The sequence below is a fragment of the Ipomoea nil genome, unplaced genomic scaffold (assembly GCF_001879475.1).
Source record: "Ipomoea nil cultivar Tokyo-kokei standard unplaced genomic scaffold, Asagao_1.1 scaffold0415, whole genome shotgun sequence".
Classification (NCBI taxonomy): domain Eukaryota; kingdom Viridiplantae; phylum Streptophyta; class Magnoliopsida; order Solanales; family Convolvulaceae; genus Ipomoea; species Ipomoea nil.
The window spans coordinates 2,602,002-2,621,907 of NW_017616843.1; the positions used below are offsets into that span (position 1 = coordinate 2,602,002).

Here is a 19,906-nt window from a genome sequence, read left to right on the forward strand (position 1 = left end):
TAACTTCCCGTCCAATTCCTAAAAAATCTCTCTTCCTAATAAAATATATTGATTTCTACTTTCCCATTCGTACAATAATTCTGCCTGAAAATTCTATTCTAATATTACAAAATCGTGTAATACAATCTATCTATATATCTATACTATATATAATAACAAAATCCTGAAATTTTAACTTCCCGCCGAATTCTTAAAAAATCTCTCTTCCAAATAAAATAGATTGATTTCTACTGTCCCATTCGTACAATAATTCTGCCTGAAAATTCTATTCTAATATTATAAAATAGTGTAATACAATCTATCTATCTATACTATATATAATAACAAAAGAGTTAATAACCAAAATGGTCCCTTGACTATAGCGAAATTACCAATTTGGTCCTTGACTATCATTTTTACCCAATTAAGTCCTCAACTATGAAAATCTTACTCAATTTAGTCCTCCGTTAATTTATCTGTTTGTTGACCGTCAAAATTGAGGGCAAAACTGTAATTCTACAAACTTTCTTCCTCCTTCCCCTTTAGCAGTGTCAAACTATGTAGTACCTCCGGCCACATCGGCGAATGCTATCTTCTCTCTACACAGAAATTACTAATTTTTTGAACAACAAGAAGGGCATCATCACAGACAAATCCAATCATCAAACTTTATTTTTAGTCAGATAATTTGTGTTGGGAGGCAGGAGCACACCAACGCTGCGTTGAGAGCATTTAGCGCATCGGAACCGCTGAAAATTTCAATTAGTGCTGCATTTTATATTTCCCTTAGTTTCATTTATATTATTTCTCTTTCAAATCCTTTGTTTTTGGAGTGAAAATGATGTATTATCCATACAGATATTTGGGGTAATATCAAAGATGACCTTAATATCAGTGACGTTCAAGTCGAAATATTGGTAGAAATACACAACATGTACTCTCTGTTTGGAGCCGCCGCCGCCGCCAGGATGACCTCCGACTTGATTGGGCATCGGTATATCATGGTGGTTGCGTATTTAATCTTCATCGCCACGGCAGAAGAAAGGGCTGACGCGACCGTCGGATTCCAGAACGGCGAAACGAGCTTTTTGTTCGGAAATTCCAAAAGCAGCCGTTAGACTACTTTTATGGACCAGAGACTGACGTCGGAAACAGAATCCGGCCAAGGAACACAGCAGTCAGCAGGGGATCTCTCGCGGTAGGTCGTTTAGTCGCAAGCGTCGGCGTGGGGTACACTCTCATGATTGCTCCAGTCTACACCGTCGAGGTTTTACCGGCGTCTTCCCATGACTTCTTCACCTTAACGTTCAAGCTGCTAAATTTGTGATTTTCTTTGACCATTTCAATTTCTTCACAGTACACGTGAACATATGGATGCCAAAGAGAGGAGCGAAGAAGGAAATAAGCAAGGAGATTACCTTTTTGCCCTTGAATTTAACAACTTATGGATGAAATTTTAACGGAGGACTAAATTGAGTAAGATTTTCATAGTTGAGGACTTAATTGGGTAAAAATAATAGTCGAGGATCAAATTGGTAATTTCGCTATAGTCAAGGGACCATTTTGGGTATTAACTCATAACAAAATCCTGAAATTTTAACTTCCCGCCCAATTCCTAAAAAATCTATCTTCCTAATAAAATATATTGATTTCTACTTTCCCATTCGTACAATAATTTTGTGTTAAAATTATATTCTAATATTATAAAATAGTGTAATACAATCTATACTATATATATTAACAAAATCCTGAAATTTTAACTTCACGCCTAATTCCTAAAAAATCTCTCTTCCTAATAAAATATGTTGATTTCTACTTTCCCATTCGTACAATAATTCTGCCTGAAAATTCTATTCTAATATTATAAAATCGTGTAATACAATCTATACTATATATAATAACAAAATCCTGAAATTTTAACTTCTCGCCCAATTCCTAAAAAATCTCTTTTTCTAATAAAATATATTGATTTCTACTTTCTCATTCGTACAATAATTCTGCGTTAAAATTCTATTCTAATATTATAAAATCGTGTAATACAATCTATACTATATATAATAACAAAATCTTGAAATTTTAACTTCACGCCCCATTCCTAAAAAATCTCTCTTCCTAATAAAATATATTGATTTCTACCTTCCCATTCGAACAATAATTCTGCCTGAAAATTCTATTCTAATATTATAAAATCGTGTAATACAATCTATACTTCTATACTATATATAATAACAAAATCCTGAAATTTTAACTTACCGCCCAATCCCTAAAAAATCTCTCTTCCTAATAAAATATGTTGATTTCTACTTTCCCATTCGAACAATAATTCTGCCTGAAAATTCTATTCTAATATTATAAAATCGTGTAATACAATCTATACTATATATAATAACAAAATCCTGAAATTTTAACTTCCCGCCCAATTCCTAAAAAATCTCTCTTCCTAATAAAATATATTGATTTCTACTTTCCCATTCGTACAATAATTCTGCGTTAAAATTCTATTCTAATATTATAAAATCGTGTAATACAATCTATACTATATATAATAACAAAATCTTGAAATTTTAACTTCCCGCCCAATTCCTAAAAAATCTCTCTTCCTAATAAAATATATTGATTTCTACTTTCCATTCGTACAATAATTGTGTCTGAAAATTCTATTCTAATATTATAAAATAGTGTAATACAATCTATACTATATATAATAACAAAATCCTGAAATTTTAACTTCCCGCCCAATTCCTAAATAATCTCTCTTTCTAATAAAATATATTGATTTCTACTTTCCGATTCGTACAATAATTCTGCCTGAAAATCCTATTCTAATATTATAAAATCGTGTAATACAATCTATATCTATATCTATATTATATATAATAACAAAATCTTGAAATTTTTAACTTCCCGCTCAATTCCTAAAAAATCTCTCTTCATAATAAAATATATTGATTTCTACTTTCTCATTTGTACAATAATTCTGCGTTAAAATTCTATTCTAATATTATAAAATCGTGTAATACAATCTATACTATATATAATAACAAAATCTTAAAATTTTAACTTCACGCCCAATTCCTAAAAAATCTCTCTTCCTAATAAAATATATTAATTTCTACTTTCCCATTCGTACAATAATTCTGCCTGAAAATTCTATTCTAATATTATAAAGTCGTGTAATACAATCCATCCCCCGCAAACTGCCGTAGGCGGTTTGGCCCATCAATTTCTAAAAAAAATGCTTTATTAAATAGTTTCTAAGAAAAAACTATTAGAACATTATATTTTATTAATGAATTTTTAAAATTTTTTATTAAAATATTGTCCCGTGCATTATTTAATAATCTTTCTTTATAATTGGTCAAATTATTTAATTATGGTAAATTAGGGAATAATTAATGATGGTAATAGAAATCCTTGAAGAATATAGAATTGAAGAATATGTAATTATTGTTATATTATTATTGTGACTCACGGAATACAATACAAGAATATTTAATTATGATTATATTATTATTGTGCCTCACGGCCATTATATACTAACAGAACTTGAAAAGAAACTAATAATAATAATAATAATATAAGTGGTAATAATATTATCTAAAAGTAATAAGTGTTAATAATAATAGTAAGATTATTAACTTAAGAATTATAATATAGAATAAATCGTAATAATTAATAACTATAGTCTAGGATTAAATTTGAAATTGTCAGGAAAGATAAACGACCTCTGGTGAAATTAACTCTTAAAAAATTATATATCGATTTAAATATTCTTAATATATTACAATAATTCCATTGTGTGCATAGCACGGGTGAAAATACTAGTATCAAATAAAATCAAGAAACCCAAATAGGTGGGAGTTTGCTGGGTTCCTGTGGCTGTACTTCAGTCATTTGAAGCAAGAAAAAGAAGCAACTACTACACGCGCCTTATGTTTCTTAATCCTTTTGTTTCTTAATCTTTGGTGGAAGAAGTTTGTTAGGGAGTAATAAATTCTGAATTTGAAAACCGCGGCGTCATGGCTTCCATTAACGGCTACTTCTCCTACGCCGCCTTAATCCCACCGGAATTAGGGCTCCGTTGTGCCGCTATAAGTAGGCGCCTCCGCCCTCACTCATCTTCTGCACTTTCCGTTCATTGTTTTTGCGGCGCTTCAATTCTCTGTGGAATTTCATTCTCCGCCATTAACGAACAAGAGTGCAGTGGATATATATATAGCCTTTCTTCTTCACCAACAAACATGGCGGATCACTCTGTTTCCACCGTCCTCTGCCTCACTCTACACCCATCTCCGGGAACTTCTCGTTCCCAGGCAAGGAAGCCGTCGGGCGTTGATCTCTGTCCCTCTATTTGGTGTTTCAACGCCGATCAAGAATCGCCGGTTAATTCTGCCCTACCCAATCTCCAACAATTCGCATTTACGCTCTTGTCTCCATCAACTCTTTCAAATCCCCCCTTTGATCTTGATCTCTTTCCGGTTTCTGCGATATTTGAGGATTTCTTGGAGGACAAGATTCCCTCAATGAAACGCAAAAGGGAGAAAATTGGAGATTCCGGAACTGATAAATCCGGATCAGATGAGGGAGGGGCGAAGAAACAGAAGGGGGAAAGGGACGGGCAGTGGATAAAGAAGTTGCTAAGTTTGAGCGACGTGAACGATTCGTCGAGGCTGTTGCTGGGTAAGGAGTATGTGAGGAAATACGTCCTGCCATTGATGGATGATGAGAGACGTGCGGCTTGTGAAAGCAGGGAAGGATTGAGAGTGAAAGTGTGGGATTTGGACACCATTTCTGAACACGAACTGAGGCTGAAGCAATGGAAGACAGGGAGCTTTCTGCTAACCAGCAATTGGCGTATGGAGTTGATGTGGGACTTTGAAAAACTTGGCTTCTTCTTCCACAAGTTCAATGCCCAATCTTAGTTAGTTCTTAACTTGTTATTGTGCAGTGACTGGCTTAGCTTAGCTGACTGAAATTTTGGGAGGATTATATTCTCTGTGTTGTTTCCACTGATATGATATGATAGATATGACATTAGTAAATAATATTGGCTTTTCTCATTGATATATGCTTTTATTGTTTTGTTTCAGTTGGTTACAGTTACAGCTTTACAGGTGTTTGTTTTTCCTTTATAAACCAAAACAATAGATTCCATAATTTTTGCAAAATTAAATTTAGAGACTATTGCATACCCAAAATATTTAAATCATATGATGACATGATTAAACCACTAGACAGTTTTTGGTTCATTAGATATTTCAATGAACATATCTAATGGTGCAAGAGTTTTTGTGATTATCATCTGCATTGCATAATAATGTTGACAACATCTTATACAAAGAATTCATGATTCAGGTATAACTATTTGCACTCTACTTCTAAGACCGCATATTTTCTTTCAAACTCCTATTGGAGACGGACCCTATATTTTCATTTGATGATTATTATAATATCTCTGCTTCTTTTTAGTATTAAAGACAACACCATTCAATGTATTGGGTTATAAGCTGGGGCTGGACAGAATCGCAATGTCATTCTCATTTTATTACTTTTTACAGACTTTAATAGTTCTGAACGTTTCCTATTCAATTTGGTTTTAGTTTTTAGCTTAATGGCTTTATCATCTCCATGGGTTTTCATCCTCAGCTGCAGTAGTGACTTTTATTTGGCAGCTAAGTTAGCCTGAGAATTTTTTTTTCTTCTTCTTATGTTATCCATAGCCTAAATCTATAAGCTTTTTTTTATTGCATACCAGCCTCCTTTTGATGAGAAGGCATCTCTTATGGATGTGATTATGATATGAAGGTATCTCTTTAAACTCCACATTCATATTAATACAAATATCAAAGTTCCATGATAGAATTTGATGAGAAGAGATCATACGGCAGGCATGCCAACAGGCCGGGACTTGTCCCCTCACCTGGCTATAAATGCCGCATTAATTGTTGTTATAGGGGACTTTTGGTTATTTTCTTACACGATACCTCTTCAGTTCGGGAACCTCTGACCCACTGTCATGTTGACTGGGCTTTACCAATTAAACCATCAAGTAGACTAGGTGAAGGATCTGTACCTGGAACCAACCTGGGATTGTAGTTTGTACAATACATTCTGTATTTAATAATATACCCCATGTTTACTACATATCAAGTACATTAATAATTAATTTTAAATGTATTTAAAATAAATATTTATTCATAATTCACCTTCAATATGATGGAAATTCAAAGTATAATTTGCAACTGAGTAGCTAGATATGTCTCATATTTTTTCCCTCCGAATCATCCCCATGACATAGCAAGATCTAATTAGGACATTTTCCTTTGCAATTTACAATGGACAAGCAACAATTATTGTGTGGACTGTGCTCCACACAGTAGTCGTGAACCATGGTTCAAAAAGACGTTAAATTTTATGAGTTAGAATAATGCATTTTATGAGTTAGAATAATGTATTTTATGTGTTAGAATAATAAAATTTATGTGGTACGATAATGTATTTTATGGCTTATAATAATGTACTTTAGGAGTTAAAATAATGTACATTATGAATTATAAAAATGTATGTTGTAACAAGTCCCGCTAACAAAATTATAAATAAAGAATTCACGAAACGATATCATTTTTAGACCAAAAAACCTTAGAGATCTCTTAATGTTAGCATAATGCTAATTATATTCTATGACTTCTTTATAAGTTTAACTTAAGCACTACCTCTTAAGCACTACCTCTGACGGCTAAGACTAAACTATGTTTTATTGGCAGTCGCCCACTGCAGGCTGGCCCAAGACTAAACGGGTCAACTTTAAAGGCCCAAAGAGAATGGGATACCGGTTCCACTCAACCAGTTATCGCCGTCTATGAACACACCGGGGGTGTAGGATACGACCTCGGCAGAGTTGGTGATGACTTTAAAGCCTTTCCAGTTAACTCTCCTGGACGTGTCAGCTCCGGCGCCAGTGTTATTGTATTCTCGGTACACTAATGTATTGAGGGCGAAGTTTCCGTCCCATATATCCCAGCCAGCGGGGTCAATCACGTCGGTGATTGAACTCTGCATAATAACGGTTCTAGAGTATTCCATCCACGGTCGGCCGAGAAACGTCGGGAACTCCTTCTGGAATGGTCTTAGGTCGGGAGTGGCTCCGATCCTAGACTTCTGAATCACAATTCCGGTGTTCTGGTTCCGGTCCATTCTCCCCTGGGCCGTGACTATATTCTTTTGCTGCGGGCCAGGGCGGCGGGCGTGGATGTCGCAATCTTGGAAAACCACTGCGGAGTTGCCAAAGATGAAGTCGATCGTGCCGACGACGTAGCAGTTGACGAAGAATTGACGGTTGGAGTGAACGTAGAGGGAGTCTTGGTACGCGATCACGTTGCATCGATAGAACGCCGATTGATCTGAGCCGACTCGGAGCGCCACCGCCTGCTGATTCGCCGGCCCCGCCGTGTTTTGAAAAGTTATGTCCCGGGCAAAAAATCTTGCCCCCACCACCCCTGTTACAAACAATGAAACACAACAGACAAAGAAGATTAAGGATGGTCCCACCGTTCAGAATCACAATACAACCTCCAACGTCCAACCACAAACGCACATGTTTCCAAAACGGACAACACAATAATGAACAGAAATAATAATTCCTGCGCGTATTGTTCAATGTTCGTACTTTGCATTTGGTTGGAAATTAGGGGGAAAGAAATTATAATTTGATGAAAAAAAAAAGAGGTGAGAATAAAGTATAAATTCAAATTACATATTTGATAGAGAAGAATATAATTATTGAGAATGAGAAGGAAATAAATGGTATAAATATTAAAATGTCACTGTGTAATAATAATAATAATAATAATAATAATAATAATAATAATAATAATAGTGAAAGGTAAAAAAGTCATTTTTTCCCCTTTTCCGCAATTCATATGGGGAGGGTATGAATTGCAATTCAACAAAATGAGGGAGGGGAGGATATGAATTGCAATTCAACAAAATGAGGGAATTGCAATTCGGTAGAGTTACAATTCTCTCCAACCAAGCACAATAATTCAAGTGAACAAAGAATTATGTTGTATTTGAATTGCAACTACATCCAACCAACCGCTTAAAGTTATAATGGTAAATTATTCTATCACAAAAATGAATGACATAAAACATTATAGTGACCCACGTAGTCTATGCTAAAACTAGCTTCAAACCTTTGATTTACAAGAAAGTTTACATGTTGTACATTTTGAATAGTGCCAACCATGCAATCCTAGTCAAAAAAGTATCATAATAAATTAAATCAGTTTAAATTATTCATTACTTACTCACTCCATTCAAAAGGTCAATCTAGCCAAGTTAACTTGACCAACTAGACTACTTACCAAGTTAATATCCTAACTAACTCCACTAGTTCCCAATTCTTTAATCTCTTGAATCACCTTTTACCCCAAAGGCTGAATCCCTAACCCTCAGGACCCCCACAGGTTGAATCCCTAATTCTAAGGACCCCACATTCCGACCCTACAGAACATGGGGAGGATGTAAATCACGTCTTGAATCACCTTAAGTATAACCGGCGATCATTTATTTTAATTTCTGAATATAGAATAGTTTATGCGAGGAATGGATAATGTAACTAGCTAGAAGCAGATAAGCTTACCGACGGTGGCAGAATGGAAGGTGGTACTGCCGTCGACGACATTACGACTTGCGGCGATGACGGTGCTTATTCTTCCATCTCCGACGAACATTATGTTCGTCTTCGTAATCGGAACATCTACATTCTCCTTATATAACCCTGCCTTAATCCTTATCACGTACCTTCTACTACTCCTCTCCGGCGCCTTCGCCACCGCCTCCGACACCGTCCTGTACTTTCCGCTGCCGTCCGCCGCCACCACAACGTCCGGTTTCACATTAGACGACTGCAGCAGTTTTCTGTCCCCTGCCGACAACCACTCCGGCCACTTCGCACCGTCATTATGGTCTTCTTTCAGCTTTCTGTTTTTATTAGTATTCCCAGAAAGCTTCTTCTGGTTTAGAATGTCGGTGTCGGTCATGTTTTTTATCATTGCTAGGGAGTTGCTGCACATTTTCTCCACGTGCTCTTGGCCGTCGATTAGGGCTTCTCTCACGTGCTTATCGGCGTCTTCGTGGGAGAATCCGTCGAGGCAGGTTCCCTGGTTGGTAATGGCGGAGCTGACTAGGGTTTTAAGGTCGTCGGCGTGGCGAATTAGGGATTTCTTCGTCGGGTACTGTTCCAGGTCCTTGACGGTGGCGTGGAGCTCGTGGAGTGTCTCGTCCACCATCTCCATGCAGTCTCGCAGCGCCGTCTTCTCGCGTCCGTTCAGGTTTTTCCGGGCCTTGATTAGCTTTTTTATGGCCGCGGAGTTGTGATCCACGGCGGTGATTGTGATGTTCAGAGAGATCTCGATGACGTCCTTTTGGCTGGACAGTTTCTTGCCGGCGACGCCGCCGCCGCCATTGGCTATGGCGGAGAAGCATAGTTCCGGGTAGAAAGTGCTGCTGCATGAAGACTTAACAACGGCGTGGGCTTCCGAGGAAAGTGCGCCGTTGCCGGAATTGTTTTCCATGGATTTAACTCCGGTTACAACTCCGACCACCGCAGCTACGAGGAGAACTGATGCGAAGAGCGCTAGGATTATTTTTTTTCCCTTCTGGGGTTCGCCGGAAAGTGACACTCCGGCGAAGAATTCTTTAATAGTCGGCATTTGGATGATTTGGGAACCTTTGTAACGTTTTCCTATAATATCATTATATTATAATATTAGGATAAGGTATAATAATATTAAATATTTAATATGTGGTGCAACATTAATAACCTAATAGCTAGATTATCATTATGATTAGGAGTTAGTTAGGATTTAAGAGACCTAAAGATATACAATCACAATGATAGTAGTATAGCTATTTAGTACTATACATAGTTTAAAGTATAACATGATGATAAAGATTTAGACAACGTGATATGCAAACATTAATAGTACATAGAGTTTGTTTGGCAGAGCTTATTTAGGAGCTTATATAGCTTATTTTATACTGTATAAGTTTTGTTGTGTAGAGTCTGTTTGACATAGCTTATTTAGTAGCTTATAGCTTATTTTAAACTAGTAATAAGCTATAAGCTCTGTTTGATAATGTTTTCAAAATAAGCTCATAACTTAAAATAAGAGCTTATTTTGAAACGCTACTTATAAGCTTTGTTTGATAATGTTCCCAAAATATAAGCTCATAGCTTAAAACAAGAGCTTATTTTAGAACGTTACTGAAGAGCGTTTCAAAATAAGTTACTAGCTTCCTAACTTTTCTTCCATCTTTGTCCTTATTATTTTAAAGAAATGACATTCTTTACTCTTTCAATTAAAATAATTTTCTCTTCTGATCTCTTTTATTTGCAACTTTCACCGCAATTATTATTATTATTGTTATTATTATTATTATTATTATTATTATTATTATTATTATTATTAGATGAAGGAGATTCACAACAATATTGTTATTTCATTATGAGATCGATTCTAGATCATGATCATGCTAATAATTTTATTTCAAAATGTTAATTTCTTTTGAAGACAAAATGTTAAATTCTACTCAGTAATATGTAAATTAAACAAACTAATTTAAATTTTATGAAAATGTCCTTTTTTATCTTTTTACATGTATCTATCAACTTATCAAAAAGTTAATTTTACCAAACACTTTCAAACATAACAACTCTTAAGTTTTCAGCTCCTAGATTATAACTTTTAAACTTTCAGCTCCTTTTAAACTTTCAACTACCTTTGCAGCTAGGTTTGTCAAACATAACCGTAGTATAAACGTACACTCGTAACCAGTAATCACCTCAGAAACAGTAATATTTGGGAATCTAGTTATACTTTCGGAGTTATTAATTGGACTTGTTATATCAATCGTTAATACATGCGCTAACGGAATAACATCGCAAATCAGCTTCAATGAATCACCTTAGTCTCCAAATTTTAGAACATCCCCGGCCCTTAACCGGATTTATATAGGTGTATGTTACGTAGACGAAATTCATACAGGTGTGTTTGTTCTTCTTTGTATTAACACTAGTTATTTTACGCGCATGGTGCGAATTGAATAAGATAATGCCTAATAATTATTTTTAAATAGATACTTCAAAGTATATTAATGCAATATAATATAGGGGATGTTCATGCATAGGTAATTGAATGTTGAATTTGTTTATTTAAATCGTTATTCAAAGTATATAAATGCAAGATAATATATAAGAGAATGATTATAATTGTCACTAAAATAAATGTTTGCAACTTTGTAATAATGATAGTCTAAATACTTAGTCTAAAAGCGATAGTCTAAATAAATACTACTCTTGGTTTAAATTTCTCTAAGTTTCTTAATTCTCTTTTGGATAACATTGTCATTGTCTTCATCTTCAATCTTTTTTTTTTTTTTTTTTTAAAATAATAATATAATATTTGTAAAGTAATGTACAATTGTACCGTTATAAAAATACATACAAAAAATATTAATACCATAATGACCTAAATCATTATAATAATGCAAAAGCATAATTGAAATATTGAATTTTGTTCTAAATAATCAAAAGAAGTTTAATTAAAAAAAAAAAAAACAAAAAAAAAAAAAAAACAAAAAAAAAAAACATAACTTAACCTAATTTTTTTTTAAAATGTAATAAAATGATTTTCAAAGTTCATGAATTATAAATTTGACAAAATTTATGTTAAATTTTATATTGTATTTATTTTTTAATACTCCGTATATTTTAACATATTCTTAGTATATGTTTAACCAATCATGTTATCTCTTCTACCATCATGTTACATGAAGCACCAAATTTCATATTTGACCAATCATCTTCACATTTTAATTGGTTATCTCTTCTACCATCACCTGGTTTTGCAGTATCCAAATTGCCAAGATTCTTACTATTTTGAACAAATTTAGTACCAGACTCAAGATGGTTATTGTTAACCTTCATATCTTCCTTTAGACTCTTAGTTGGTTTCAAGCCTATATTATCATTTGGAGGATGAGAGACCTTCTCTCCATCTGTTTGGATGTCAACACCAAAATCTTTATCTTTTTCCTTGGATTATAATGGAGAATTTTTCACAGTTTTCTGATGGTGTAACATTAAAAGTTTCTTGTTTATCCTATCCTTCCTACCAATGGAACTTGCATCACTATCCTGAAGATGTATCAAAGAACTATCTTGAAGATGTATCAATGAACTATCAAAAGCCTCAGCATGAAAGAAACTGTTGCCCTTTCTTGATTGCCCAGATCCATTGCTCAATAAATTGATAGACTTTTTTGGGCTTCCTGCCAATCCAAAATCACTGCACTTAGCATCATCTTTCTCAAAACCACCCTTTCTAGTGGGTTAAAGACTATTCAAGTTGTATGTCCTCATTGGAGATGAGGAAACTGACTCCACAGGAGAGCCTTTCACTTGGTAATTAGCTCTTCTTATACGGGAATCAGAAACTTTAGAGGAGCTTCAAGTGGCTGTGCTGTTGACAATTCTTCACAACCCAAGTCCTTTCTCAATGAATCAATATCATCAAGTGTCAGTTGAGGCTTCATCTTAACTTTATACTTCTTAACCTGCTCATCTTTCACAATACTACTAGCTTCACTATTCCTACTACTTGGCAGGATAATTCTGGTCACTGCAGCTCTTGCCTTTGGCTTTTGCTCACTCTTTGCTTCAGTCTGAGAGATCTTGCATTTCTTATGTTTCTTGAATCCACCATCATTGCTCTCATCCTTGATGGACACCTTGCTAACTCCAAGACGAGCCACATTACTTTGCAATGTCTCCAAATAATCACTGTCCTTAAATTTTCTTTTCTTTGTAGATAGTTCCCTTCCGTTACACGCTTTTATATCTAATGACCCATTATCCACAGAATCATGCATGTGGTCCTGCTTTTTCACAGAGACCCGTAACCCACTCCCCACATTAGACTTTGTTTCCTTCAAATACCCATTTTTCTTGTGTTTCTCTTTCATAGCTACCTTAGTAGGCAAACCATTAGTTGAGGCCAGCATACCAAGGTCCACACCAGAAGCTAGCTCACTATCAGCTTTTATCTTCTTCTTCACATCCTTATAGTCTGATAAGTTGGGCTCTCTTTTTATTTTCTTTCTAGACTTTTCATCACCTGCAAAGAAATCATAAGACCCATCAAATCTATGAGCCAATGCAAACGTACAGTATGAAAAATCAGCCATGACACAAATACCATACCAATAACTACATGTTCCCCCTGTTCACTAAAATCCTTGTCATTGAATTTGCGCATTGAAATTGATCCCGATGGAGCCTGGTTCACATTTACCAAAGTTCTACCTTTCACCATTTCTCCCTGGATGCTCTTCGTAAAGTTTGTTGCAGCAAGTAATTCATCATTTTTACTTCTCGTCACTTTATGTTTCTTCCTTCCTAGATTGGCCGTGTAACTGGCATTTTGCCTATTCCCACTCAAGTCACAAGCATTGGCAGCATAAGTTTGAAGGTTATTTGGATTCTGAGGGAGAGGAACATATAAAGCATTAAGAGCTCCAGTTGTTTCATCCTCACTGAAGTCACAGCTGTTCATTCCAGGCCTAAAACATTGAAACAATATGTAATTAACACCAGCTTTACCAACAATCCATTTATGATGTGCATTGCATATGAGGCGGGAGAAAGAGAAAGAGTGGGGGGGTAAGGCAGGAAACTTACAGCCAGTTTAGCATGCTGCATATCCAAATTGAGGGCAAATGATCAGGTTTCATACCCTGTGGTAGAAGACGCCACTTTTGGCATTTGTCACATTGGACCCAATCCTCCTCAATAAGAAAAGGAGCTGGTGGTGCCTCTTCTGTATGCGGTATAGGTTCCCTAGTGGAAGGTATTCCATACATTGAAGTCTCCTTCATAATTTTCCCAGATATCAACTGGTTGTCAAGTTTTGTATGAGCAGATTTCAGCCTTGATTTATCAGAACTTGCTTGCAGTTCTCTATGTGCATCCAACTTAGACTCCTTTAACTTATGACCAGACGTCCTTTCTAGTACATCCTTCCCAGAATTCTTTTTGTTCTTTATAACAGCACTTTTATCTGACAGCTTAGAAGCAGAGTTTCCAGAAAGTTGACTACCCACTGACTTCTTTTTCCCTTCAGATGTCTTCTTCTTTGTGTCTAGTATCTTCAATTTATCTTGTTGATGACTTGTAGCCTTCACATTTACTTCTTTTAACTTCTCAGCAGCCCCTTTTGAGTCTTTTCTACCCTCAGAAATATCAGAATTGGCTGTAACACAAGTAAGAATTCGAATTCTGTCTTCCTTACTCCCGCCGCGTTCCTTATTATCCTTACGAAAACCTATTTTCTCCATTGAGTTGCTTTTTGAATCTCGATTATCAAAGTTACTACCACCTTGGCCAGTAATCAATGCAACGGACTCATCATTAATCAAGCCACTGTTTGTACGCTCCCTTTTCTTTGATGACATGGCCTCATCAGACTCTCTAACAGCTTTGGATGCAAAGCTAGCACCTTTAAGTGATCCACCAGTATCACAACATCCTAAATCAGATAAATCTTTAGCATTCAAGTCAGTAGAGAGATACTGTTTGTTTTCCAAGGTCTCACTTCCTAACTTTTTCTTCAAACAGGAGACAATATCAATTTTATTACCCCTATTCTTTGGTTCCACAAAGTTTTCACTCGGGGAAATAGAATTTACTTTCTTCCCTTTCAGCTCATTGACATTCCCCAAACTGGAAGTTGAAGCATCAGTAGAAATGGATGAATCGTTGTGCCCATTCTTTCGAGCAGCAACAAGCTTACCACATCCCAACTTACTTCCATTTCTTGACAAGGCGAGTAAATGATGATGAAGAGGTGAAAGCAGAAGACCCCTAGCAACTGGGAAAGATGTCATCACCTGTTTAAAGGGGGAAACAAGAATAAAGGTACAGGAAATCAGCAAAACACGAGATTGGATAATCACCTTGTCCAGAACAGGAGTAGAATTGTGTAAAACATATGTGGCTCACCTGAAGAATGCAGCCAGGAGATTCATCACCACTTTCCACAGGACTACTTTCCATTGATGAAGGAGAAGTAAGCCCAAGACCACTGTATATTGCAGCATTTTTCTGTGTTGTCTTGTGTGGATGTACTTTGATCCGAACTTTTAGTGTTCTCTGATCAGTTAAAGTGACTGACTTATTCAAGTAATTAGGCTCATCTTTTGCAAGGCACTTTTCAGCAACTTGCTCTGGTGCACCCCTCACAGCAAGTAATGAATGTGAATTGCCAGAAACAGCCACTCCATTTTTCTCTGTGATCAAATGCTTAGGAGACCCTGGCATGTTGTGGCTATGAAATCTTGGTGGAGATTTAGGCTGAGACAATACTGAAGGAGAATGCTGATAGGTGGGAAGAAATGAGCCATACCCACCAAATTTTGCTCCCAAATTTTCAGCACTAACTCCTCCTTCAAAATCTTTCTGAAAATGGCCCAAAACACTTTGTACCTTCTCATCCTTTAGAATAAAATAATGGGAAAAGAATGAAAAAAAAAATGTTATACAATCTTCTCGTTCATAAAATCAAGAGCAAGACAGCAACTATCATAAAACATGAGAAACCAGTATACATTCAAATCCAGCAGTTCCAAAACTCCAAATAAGGAGTAGCAATCAGCTTTAATATGATCAGTTAGTTTGAAAAGTTCATTTGTTTCAAATTACAATCAATTTAAGCTCTCCATGCAAACACTTAAGTGGTGAAATCAATCAATCCTGCCAGTTGGGAGTTCAATACGTCCTTTTCCCTTGTTCCACCAAAACAGTAATTGACATTTATTCAGTTTATAATTAATCAATCACATTAATACAATCCAAATTCTTAATCTTAACACGAAGACACTAGAGCAAGGGTTGAAGAGGAGTCTTACAAGGTAAGAGAGTGCTATATCAGGGTCAATGCTTGTATCATCAAGCCCGTGATAGCGCGCCTCGCCTTCCTCAAGCTCATATTTTGGTTCCATATCTTCCTCAGGCACACTTCCCAACCTACAAACCCTGTTTCTAACCTAAGCAACCCAAAACCCTAACCCTAATTTGCCACCGCCTATCTTAAAGTCCAACATCTTTATCTTTATCTTTATCTTTATAATCTTAACTTTCCCTCCAAAAATAACATTCCCTCCAAAATTGTGAATGGACTTTGGGAAAATGGGCTTCAGCAATGGGATAAATTTGACCCAAAAATTTAAAAAAAAAATGTAATTATATATTGGCCCAACATTTGTTATGTTAAAACTTTTATTTTTTATTAAGTTAGTGTACATATATATACTAGCAGGAGTACGCGCCTTGCGCGTCGTGGAATAATTATAATTGATGCCCAATATTCGTACAATTTAATTATTTTGGATTTTGTGGAATGATTTTAATTGGTGACCAATAGTGGTACAATTTAATTCTTTTGGATTGTAAAGACATATAAGATTTGGTCAGTATGTTTTTGGCTATTTTGCAATGCATCTTACAAATTTATTTATATATTTAGACGTAATTGAATACAAAATAGGCTTCGTTTGTATTTGTACGCGCTTGAATAGTCGTTTACCGTAGGGAGGTCTAGGCTTTTGTAAAGGGTAAAAAAGTCCTTTAATAAGTGGGTTACTAATAGCGATATATATTTCAGTTGGCATAGCAATTCTCAAAGCTAATAAACACGGAGTATATATTTGTGTTGGCATACCAATTCCTGAATGTTTTATTTGTAACGGCACTTGTAGTGGAGGAATTCCCAACTGACGATGCATGGAACTGGAGTTGTAGAACACCGAATGTTTGCACGGAATTTGTACAGATCATAGACTATCAGCAGTGCGGCAATCAAGCTAGCATAAAGATTTAAGCATAATCCATCTCAAACCTCAAAATATAGAATGGCCATATACAAGCTAGCATGATATCAATCTATCAATCAATGTGGTCTCCAAAATAACTCATTCTTTATGCTCAAAGCAAGCATCAATGCTACAATACACACAAGACATAATATATCGGTTTTTCCTATTCTTATTTGTTTGTATTCTACAGTAGTTCCTACGAACAATGATTGTTCTATTCATCTTAGCACCATGGCATGTCCGAGCAAGGATACGACCTCTGATAGAAACAGTACCAGTGAAGAGGCAATTTTATCAATATATGTCCCTAAAATCAAGAAACACAACTTTTTTAGAATCAAGCTCAAACCACATTTTAGATAGAAAGCACAAATTTCCCACAAGTACCTAATCTGTGGTGGGGAATACAAAGAAACACTACACATTTTGATATGATAAATAGAGTGTATTACACACTTAGCTAAAGCAGAAGAGATTAAAGAAGAAATCAGTGGGAAGAAAAATGGGTATTGGAGCTGAATCTAATGTAAGATACTGAAGATATCTCATAGCATGCAAAGGATAGTATGAGCATATTAGAGACCCGAGCAGTACCATTGCATCACATAAATTGGTCTAATACACCAATATCGCATAACTAGTAGCATGCTATAGATATATATTAGAATAAACACTAACTACATTTGGAGATATAGGGCAACCATAAATGTTCTAGTGTTCAACCATCTAATTGCCTCACTCCTTATTGTCTTCAATCAGTTCTCCATTTTATAAGCAGATATAGGGCAATCACATTAATAATTAGAGAGAAGAAACAAAATAAAGCTCACCCCATATCCAAAAAAAAACCCACAAAACGAACCAAGCAGGAATCTCACTTATATCGGATATAAAAATAATTTTTTGCATAGCCAACTACAAAGAATACTGGGAGGGAGGCAATAGATATGAACCTTCAATAGCCTTGCGAGGTGTCTTAAACCCTAGTCCAATGTTCGCATAAATCCTATCTAAACCTGAGAAAAACTCCCGGCTGCTTCAAGAAAGCCTTGTCAGTCTGCAATACAAACCGAAATGTTTGAGATTTCTGTATAAATCAATTCAGATTGAAAGTGCAAGTGTGTATACATGAGATAGAAGAACCTGCTCCGACATTAACATTCCAATTTCCAACCACTGGAAAATAGTATAGTGAATAGAAAGATAGCCTAAGCATCAGCATCAGCGCTATATATGTCTCTGCTTCACATATAAGACCCCCTAGTTGGCCTTAAAACAAAACAAAAAAAAAAAAACCATTCAATTTCCATCACAATGATACAAAGCAAATCTCATGGGTGACAAAACCCATACACACACACACACTGTTCTCTGCTCCATATTTTGCTATGAAAGCCAAGCATGTTCTCCAACAATTTCCCACATCGAAATTAGAGCATAAATATTTTCTCTTAATAAGGCCGTAGCTAAAAGAATTACTTGCTGGGCTTGGTAGCACAAGCTTGTAACCCGAGTGGGAGCAAAGGCTGGGCTTTAGATGCTATCGACTGGCTTGCCCGTTCCAAGTGGTGAGTTGTGCTGTGGATTCTCTGTGAAGGTGGGGGCTGTGTTGATTAATTACTTTTGGGCAGTGACTATTGTAACCACACAATTAAGCTATTAGTAATCGGTTGGCCAGTCACTCTGCTCCATCTTGTGTAAGTCTTATAATGTATTGAGATCTTCTGTTTATAGTGGATAAAAGGAGAAGCTGTTGAGATTGATAAACATATATAATAGCTCAACATTCAACAAATCAGAGTGGCGCAGCGGAAGCGTGGTGGGCCCATAACCCACAAGTCCCAGGATCGAAACTTGGCTCTGATAGAGTAAAATTGTTTTCTCAATAGTTTACTATAGTGGGCTTGGTAGCGAGCATTAAGAGATGGTGGAACAGCGCCACCTTCTAATGTAAGGTGTGCCTCGGGCCGATGCTTGGAGATGGTGGAAGCACCGTGTGCGGGCCGCCACCTCCTAATGTAAGGTGTGCCCGACCGTGTGCGAAAACACCACCTCCTAATGCCGCCGATGCTTGGAGATGGTGGAAGCACCGTGTGCGAAAACACCACCTCCAAATGCTGCCGATGCTTGGAGATGGTGGAAGCACCACACCACCTCCCAAGCGGCCGCCACATCCTAATGTAAGGTGTGCCTCGGGCCGATGCTTGGAGATGGTGGATGCACCGTGTGCGGGTCGCCGATGCTTGGAGATGGTGAGATGGTGGAAGCACCGTGTGCGGGTCGCCGATGCTTGGAGATGGTGGAAGCACCGTGTGCGAAAACACCACCTCCAAATGCTGTCGATGCTTGGAGATGGTGGAAGCACCACACCACCTCCCCCAAGCACCGTGTGCGAAAACACCATCTCCAAATGCCGCCGATGCTTGGAGATGGTGGAAGCACCGTGTGCGAAAACACCACCTCCTAATGCCGCCGATGCTTGGAGATGGTGGAAGCACCGTGTGCGAATGCTTGGAGATGGTGGAAGCACCGTGTGCGAAAACACCACCTCCAAATGCCGCTGATGCTTGGAGATGGTGGAAGCACCGTGTGCGAAAACACCACCTCCAAATGCCGCCGATGCTTGGAGATGGTGGAAGCACCACACCACCTCCCAAGCACCGTGTGCAAAAACACCACCTCCAAATGCCGCCGATGCTTGGAGATGGTGGAAGCACCACACCACCTCCCAAGCACCGTGTGCGAAAACACCACCTCCAAATGCCGCCGATGCTTGGAGATGGTGGAAGCACCGTGTGCGAAAACACCACCTCCTAATGCCGCTGATGCTTGGAGACGGTGGAAGCACCGTGTTCGAAAACACCACCTCCTAAATGCCGCCGATGCTTGGAGATGGTGGAAGCACCGTGTGCGAAAACACCACCTCCTAATGCCGCCGATGCTTGGAGATGGTGGAAGCACCGTGTGCGAAAACACCACCTCCTAATGTAAGGTG

General features: G+C 37.0%; 2 protein-coding genes and 1 non-coding gene across 3 annotated transcripts; 1 reads left to right on the top strand and 2 right to left on the bottom strand.

Moving 5' to 3' along the window:
- Positions 1–6,290: 6,290 nt before the first annotated feature.
- LOC109172225 (pectinesterase-like) lies at positions 6,291–9,692 on the bottom strand. Its single transcript, XM_019321373.1, has 3 exons — positions 8,621–9,692; positions 6,721–7,475; positions 6,291–6,326 (listed from the first exon to the last, which is right to left on the bottom strand). Exons 1-2 carry the CDS (start codon positions 9,690–9,692, stop codon positions 6,784–6,786), a joined length of 1,764 nt encoding a protein of 587 aa, XP_019176918.1. The 3' UTR covers positions 6,291–6,326; positions 6,721–6,783.
- A 2,511-nt stretch (positions 9,693–12,203) lies between these two features.
- Positions 12,204–16,057, bottom strand: LOC109172205. Its single transcript, XM_019321353.1, has 5 exons — positions 15,946–16,057; positions 15,041–15,532; positions 13,721–14,928; positions 13,244–13,602; positions 12,204–13,157 (listed from the first exon to the last, which is right to left on the bottom strand). The coding sequence occupies exons 1-5, from the start codon at positions 16,036–16,038 to the stop codon at positions 12,460–12,462; spliced, it is 2,850 nt and encodes a 949-aa protein (XP_019176898.1). The 5' UTR covers positions 16,039–16,057; the 3' UTR covers positions 12,204–12,459.
- A 2,648-nt stretch (positions 16,058–18,705) lies between these two features.
- Positions 18,706–18,777, top strand: TRNAM-CAU. The gene has a single exon. It is a non-coding gene; the product is annotated as a tRNA-Met (tRNA).
- The last annotated feature ends 1,129 nt before the right edge of the window (positions 18,778–19,906 follow it).